The 8,006-nt window shown below is 32.2% G+C and overlaps 1 protein-coding gene across 1 annotated transcript; it reads right to left on the reverse strand.

The window, feature by feature from the left end:
- Positions 1–3,094: 3,094 nt before the first annotated feature.
- On the reverse strand, positions 3,095–6,073 carry LOC105627759 (tyrosine-protein phosphatase non-receptor type 7-like). Its single transcript, XM_012209042.1, has 8 exons — positions 5,968–6,073; positions 5,176–5,371; positions 4,886–5,063; positions 4,518–4,733; positions 4,027–4,431; positions 3,599–3,894; positions 3,288–3,497; positions 3,095–3,206 (listed from the first exon to the last, which is right to left on the reverse strand). Exons 1-8 carry the CDS (start codon positions 6,071–6,073, stop codon positions 3,095–3,097), a joined length of 1,719 nt encoding a protein of 572 aa, XP_012064432.1.
- Positions 6,074–8,006: the final 1,933 nt, after the last annotated feature.

Genomic DNA, 8,006 nt, shown 5'->3' on the forward strand with positions numbered 1-8,006 from the left:
TCTCTCTCTCTCTCTCTCTCTCTCTCTCTCTCTCTCTCTCTCTCTGTACAATCTATATATACATAATATGCTCACACATATGTACTTATATGCTCTATACGCGCGTATGCGTAAATATACGTATGTTTTTCGGAGGCATTAAATCAATAATACAAACGAATAATAAGCGATAATTATGCGGATATATGCATGTATATCGAAGGATTTCATCGCTTTCTTTATTAGCACACGTATGAAACTCCACTACGTCTTTGTGTGCACGAGAAAGCCAGATCCTATATCTCGTTCCGCTTAATTGTTAGATTTTCATTTATCTAGGACTAAATCGAGACACTCAAACTGGACCTTGTAATTAAAACGAGCGCTGACATGTCCCTACGCGTGTCTTAGCACGAGATATTACTTCTGATTAGTCAATAAGTAACATCTCAAAATATATGTAATACATCGTGACATATACGTCGCGAATTTCAAGATTATTTCACACTATCGAGAATTTTAGCACATATATCAATTATTATTCTACTATCTATTAAATAGTCTAAAAATGTTAGCGGCCAAAAAAGATTAATTGCATTTAATCAATTAACGAAACGTTAACACTGTTTATTGTCATGCAAATTTGCGGTAACAATTCAAATACAAGTCGATTCGAATTTTTTTCATATTAATTCACTTACATATTAAAATCGAAAAATGCATTATTGTGTGTTTGGATATTAATTTTCATTTAAAATATCATTACGTAAAGACATTTACATTTCCAAAGTAAAATTTATATTCCCGATATTTATATAACTATCGACTGATATTGTATGTAATATTCAGATTCTTTATATTATATAATTTCTTTATATTATATAATTTATAAGTGAAACAAAACAGATATTTTTCTAGATAAAACAACATGAAAATTATATTATTATATAAATTAATTTCTTTATAATATTGTATAATATCTTTTAAAATAAAATATAAATTTACTTTTAACTGCTAAAATTCCTTTATTATTAAGTTGAATTTAGATATAAATAATACATATTAAATCAGTCTCAATTTGATAAATAAACGAGTAAAATTGTTAGAGAGAGCGAATATACTTGTGTATATTTTCTATAGCAGCATAGTTTAATTTAATTGAGAATATTGGTTGTTTATTGATACATATATAGGTATATTCGCTACAACTACGTTGCATTTGGCTCGTATTTGTCTATCAAATTGACTCTTATTCAGATTTTTTTTTATCAAGCCATTGTCTCTTTCTATTTTTCTTTTAAATCATATTGCACTATTCGTATTCAGTCTTACGATTAGTCAGATAAATAAAAGCAAAAATCATGAAGACTTAAAAATCAAGTAGGAACTAATATGAAACAATATCTAGTCGATTTGGGTCCCATAAATTAGTTCTTGTTATAACAATTATTCATATGTCGCGTATCACCGATATACAGAGTTTTACTAAATATGTTAAAAGATTTTAAGAGGTTCTCAAACAAATTTAAAACGAAAATTTCATATAACTGTCCGAAATGGCTTAATTTTGGAGATACAAAACGTCAAAGTGGAATGAAAAATTTCGCATTTAAGTTATTTTGATAAAACTTTAAACATATACAAAGTTTCAAAATTAGTCAAGCGGTTTTGAAAATTTTTAGAAAAAAAAACGAAATTTTTCCTTCAATTTTGATAATCCTTTGAAACTAAGTCGTTTCGGATATATCGTCATATGAAGTTTTCTTAAATTTGTATGAAGAATCACCCCTTGTAAAATTTTTTATCGTATTTATTGTTAGTATATATCCTGTATATATAGTCATAAAACTAATTATTTGGACAGTGCAGACAATTATTGATAATTTCTTCAAATTGTTGTCCAAGTATTAAAAATTATTTTACGCATGCATTATGCCATTGATAGTTCACATTTATAATTGGACAACTAATTGTGAATCTATCAGTATCGTAATCAATATAATGCGTACCATAATACGTGGAACAATTTTTAACCAACTTTTGATCAACGGAAAAAGTTTGAAAAAAATCATCAATATAATGGCGGATTGTCCAGATAATTAATTTCATAATTGTACGTATAATATATATATATATATATATATATATATATATAGTATAGTATACTATATATATTATTATATATATATATATATATATATATATATGTGTATATAATATATATATATATGTATATGTTTATATATATGTATATATATATACACACACACACATACGTATCATATTACATTTAGCTCACATTTAACATTATATCATTAAAATAATTACCATTAACTTTAGCTCTTACACGCTAGGACAATTTAATAAATTTTGTCATGTATCATGTATCTACTCTATCGCGAAACGTGATAATAGCGAAGAATATTGTATCAGTTATATGAATACGCGCGAAACCGTTTCTACACATTTTTGTATTTAAAATTTTATTGAAACTTATAAACTATTTCCTAACACACGAGGAATGTGTGGATAATTAAATCCCAAGTTTAATGTCTGATCTTTAGATATAAATTTTACGATACGAATCGCGAATATATTATCGCCGTATTTAGAGATTATTTCTAATTCATATTATATTTCATATTCATACTATATATTCATAACTTATATAAAATAATATAATATTAATTTTTAAGCGTACGTGCCGCACGATTCATATCGCGCGTTATTATAAACATAAATATTCTTTTTATTAAGCTATTTGTGATATCTCAGTTTTAAAAAGCACCTGCTTATAGAAAATGCACTCCGACGGTGAACCCTTTTTTTTTACCTCTTGAGCTCTGTGATGATTGATATCAATTGTCAACGATTTGTCATGGCAGTAGAAAATGGCAGCTTATTAAACGAGTTTGAACTCGTTGAAATATTGAGATAAAAATGAGAGCGTCGGTTCACAGGCTGAGATTCATTGAGATTCATTAGAAATTTATATTTTTTTGCGGTAAGCATATAGCCCTGCGCGAAGTGACATTCTCTTAGGCAATAATAAAGCCCCGTTTCACGAAAGAATAAGCAAAAGAAATATCTATAGTAGTAATAGTAATACGTTCATTCAGTCGCTCGAAGTCGACGGTTTGCTTTCCAGTGTCTGCTCGAAAAGATAAAGTGCTCTATGAATAAATTCATATTGTTCCGCCGTTTGCACCATCCCTCCCCTATCGTATCTAAAATATTAAGAATACTTATATTTATAAAATCTACATAAGATTACAACGTACGTACGTATTTAAAACTTATTGCCTTACCTCATCTGGCACAAAATACCCAATATATCGACATTTCCATCTCTTATAAGTTGATTCATTCCTATTCCTATCGCTATGAAACAACCAGTTCGTCCTATACCCGCGCTGCAGTGGACAACTACTGGTTTTGGCGAAGCGTTTATCTCTGCAGCCATACTAACGAGCGCATCTGCAGTTTGAGGTACAGCATGGTCCGGCCATGAATCATACCTGTTGATACATTTTAGAATTTAATATATAAATTTCTAATAATAAATATTTATCTATTGTTAATAAAGTTTCTATTTGAAAATGAAAAGCACAGTAATTACCAGTAGTGTTGCAAATGTCTCCTTTCTCCTTCGTGTCGAATCTCCATAGTTCTGACGGTATATCCGTTTCTCGTATCGATATAATTAAGGATAATTGTGAAAGATCCAGCTTGAAAGCGATTATTTACGTCAAAGGGAAAATATGCTTCGCACTTTGGTTTGGACACTTCGTACAATCTAGTTATCATGACGATTGCAGGAACTTTTTCTGCCCAGATCATTTTCCAGAAGTCTTCTATCGTGTTAGCTAATGGTCCCTGTGTCGCGATGTATCTACCATTTTCGCCATCGTAACCCTGTAAATTTTGTTTTCTATTGTAGTTTTTAATTCGTGCAATTTGATGATAAAAAGTGCTTACGTATCATATCAAACAAATTTTCTCAGACATCATTTTATACTATTTTACACAAAATTACTATTTACAAACCCGGATGTAGTTAGCGTTTATGTAACCGGCGAGCGGATCGTCGGAGGAACCTGGTAGAATCACTCTCGTTTGTAGATTGGGCAAAACAGAGCTGTATCGATTCTTCACTCCTGAGCCACAAATATCCACTTTTTCCGGTAGATTTAGTGGCACTTCCCAAAATTCTTTGTGTAATGTTCCCGTACTTTCGATAATTTTTTTCAATTGTGCTCTCGATAATACATTTCCTGCACTTAGCAAAAACTCTTCCGTTGTACATTCTCGGGTAGGAGTAACCATATGTGGCGGACTTTCAGGAGCTGGTGCCAGTTCTATGGTTAAACTTGTGCTCGAACCACGTCTTTCCAACAATCCTTTTGCTTTCATACGTATCGCTTCCGGTTTACGTTCGGGCGTTGCCAGAGACTTTTAACATAATATAAAGATTATTTTTAATATGATTATTTAACATTTGTATGAGAATTACATTGATAGCAGGTAGATTCTCTTACCTCGGGTAAAGAGGTCTGTGGAATTGGTCGTACCGGGTACTTGGGTGCAGATTGCTTCGCGAATGCTTCGTGAACCCATTTAGCTTCCACGGATTCTTTTGCATCTTTAGTTGATTTGTCTGGCTTACAAGTGGCACCTTCCTCGACCAGACCGTGCCGATCGCCATTTTCGTTATCTTTTTCACGCGACATTTGTTTTCGCAGCCATAACAAGATCTGTTGGAAAGTTGTTGTTATTATTATTATTATTCAATCCTAATATACAATATTTAATTCAATGATTTAATTCAATGGTAAAACCAATTGGTTTTCACATATCTATAAAGCTTTTGTAATTTGTTTTTTTTAAAAAAAAATGTGATACTTACTAGGAATGTAAAAAGAATAGTGCCAGCGATTGCACAAAGCGCTACAAAGTAAGGCAAATGCCAATCTAGCCATGATAGAGTCGTCCTGGAATGTACTTCCTTGTCTGTCTGACTATTGAGTTGGGCCACTTGGAGATCCATTCCAGCATCATCCAGTCCTGTCACGGACTGCCGGATTCTGTATTAAAAATACTTTGAGATAAAGAGTAAATCTTAATCTTTTTGTGAAACATTATTGGAATATGATTACAGCTGGTACTGTGAATTTTTACACGACACGTAAGCATTACCTGTGATGGGATCTCATAGGCATTCCCTTCGTAGAGGGCAATAAGGAGATTGGCACTAGTGTATCCTTATGCCACTTTTGTTCAGTGATTAGATAAAATTTTTCCAGAGGATTTATATTATCACTATTGTTGATTGTTGCATCATAATAATTAACATCATTTGCATGATGATGAGTCAAGGAAACACTTGTACCATCTATAATAAAAATAATAATAAAATTGCACACACAGACTATATAATGTAACTAGAAGCTTTACGATATTGTGAAGCATTGTAAATATTGTACAAAAATCTTTTTCCTCGTATATAATTAAATTTTATCATTTTCTCAAACATTTTGTTTAACAAAAATTTAACGTATAACTTTAACCGTAATAAATATAACACAATTTCAACGAATAACATTGAACGGAAGAGGGAACTTATTTTACGTTATAAACAAGAAATAAAAATAATTCGTTATTTCTGATAAAACGATAAAAAGAGAATTGCAAAAGTATGGAAAAAAAATAAAAATGGAATAGCGACGTAAAATTGTCCATTTGCCATTTGTCAGCCATGAATTGCAATATGCGTACATACATAAACGATACGCACGCACGCACACTCGTACGTACACAGTCAGCTCGCGTCATACACTATCCCGAAGTCGGAGCATCGTGAATAAATCACATCCTGTTTTCTCATTGATGTAATAATAGCAAGCGGATATGTACGGTATTTGCTAGCGAATGAGCGAACGAGTGAGCGAAAGAGAAGGATTGCTTTTCACACTGATGTTTGATCGATACCTTTCGTCAGCAGCACATACAACAATATATCAAGCGGCGTATTGATGTGTGATTTACGGGCACGATGCTCCGAGAATGGGGGTTGTGTGTACGGCGATACGGCCATATTGCGATGGAGTCGAAGCCAGGCAAACTCCTTGTCGGAACTAGCCGAGAGACACTCCGTTGAATATGTCTTGACCTGGAGCTTTGGTTCTATTCATAGTGTTTCACGATCGTTTCACATTCCTCTCGTTCTCTCGCATAGTACGTTGGGAGTAAGCGCCGGCCAATCGGAACGATGACGGTCTCATCGGCCCATTGGCGCCGGCCAACCACGGTGTGAATGTAAACGCTTGTACCGTGTTATTCATAGGTGGGAGTTGGCGTGAATGAAAGCGGAGCACGTGCGATTAATGACGGTGAGGTTGCGTTCGGGATTCGTCGGAAACGGGTTTTGTTCGATATATATGCAGCGGACGCGCTGTTTCTTTAACAAATAACTCATTTGGAGGAGCAAAATCCTTTACATGCAATGATACGATGGAAAGAAACCAGAAGCGGACTGAATTGTCTCATCGCATTAAATGAATTATGGTTCTTCCTCAACTTGTCGCAATATCGTGGCTGATTCATTCAATCTCTTCACATGAATAACCAATTGTTCTCAAAAAGATGTTTTAAATTAAGATTGCCTTTTTGAAGCTCTTGGTCGCACTCGATTAATAATTAAAATTTTAGAATTTTAGATATTTATATCAAAAATTGCAAACTTCTTTCTAAAATCGTTATATGTATATATATTTCTCCTTATTTTTAATTAACTAAAATTTATTAAAGTTTTCAAGTATTCGAGTTTGTTTCTCCGTTGATCTCAACGATAGATAAACAGCCACGAATATCTTCCTAAACATCTTACGTACTTCTCAAGAATATAGCGATGATTCACGAAACCGGATGTTCATATTTGCCGTTTACACTCAAGCATATCACATTCCACTAGAAATCCGCATTATTTTTATACCTTTCTGCATATTTTATACCTTTTTTTTTATATACTTTTTAACATCTTTAGTTTAATTTTGTAGTAGATAAAATTAGATAATAACTTCATATAATTTCCAATTTCATATTGTATCGATTCTTTTTTTAGTAAATGATAAATCTTAATACTTTTTACTTACTGTCTATAATACGATAATGGCAAGCGGCAATCATTGTAGTAGCTAAAAATCAATAAGCACACCGCTACTGAATTCGCGTATCGATTTCACACTAACGTAAATAAATTACTCTGTCGTTTCAAGATTGAGGAACATGTTTTAAGACTTATCGAAAAATTAGAAGTGATATATCACTGGCTATTGAGAAAAATCTCTTTTTCAAACTCACACATTTGTGATTTATATCATAAGACACAAGAAAACAAATTTTCTAAACACAAAAATAGAGAAAATCTAGTATCGTATTCTTAAACGATGAAAAAGCTTGGACGAATATTAGAACAGCTCTCGCGCTGCTAACTGAATTGATCCCCATTCATTCTTCCACAGGAAGCGAGTTTTCGCGTAGAGCGCACGCACCCGGGGATACAAGCACTTGCGTAAAATTACGTTACAATGATTGATTGAAGAAAGAAACTCAAATATCATATATGGCTAATTTGATTGTTTTTTTGTAAATTTCTTTAATAATTAAATAATAAAAATTTTTGGAAATTAAAAAAAATTTTGTATCAATAAATATCGATAAAATTAATATTTAGCGAATAATCATAAAAGATATAAATAAGATCTTGGTAAAAAGTAGTGTCTTTTTATTGAGAAAAATAATTTTGCTATGAACGCAAAGGCATTGCAAAATTTAATCACGTCAAATTCGTTTTTTGTAGCAAACAAATTTGCATATTTGATCAAAATTTTGCATTTGTTGCAAACAATTTGCTATCTCTATATTTGTAAATGGAATTTGCCGTTACGACATAGAATTAGCGTTCATCAAATTTTTTTTCTTTCCGTGTTTACTTCGATAAACGCTCTTTCTTTCTCTCTCTCTCTCTC

Source organism: Atta cephalotes, assembly GCF_000143395.1.
Source record: "Atta cephalotes unplaced genomic scaffold scaffold00001, whole genome shotgun sequence".
NCBI classification, from domain to species: domain Eukaryota; kingdom Metazoa; phylum Arthropoda; class Insecta; order Hymenoptera; family Formicidae; genus Atta; species Atta cephalotes.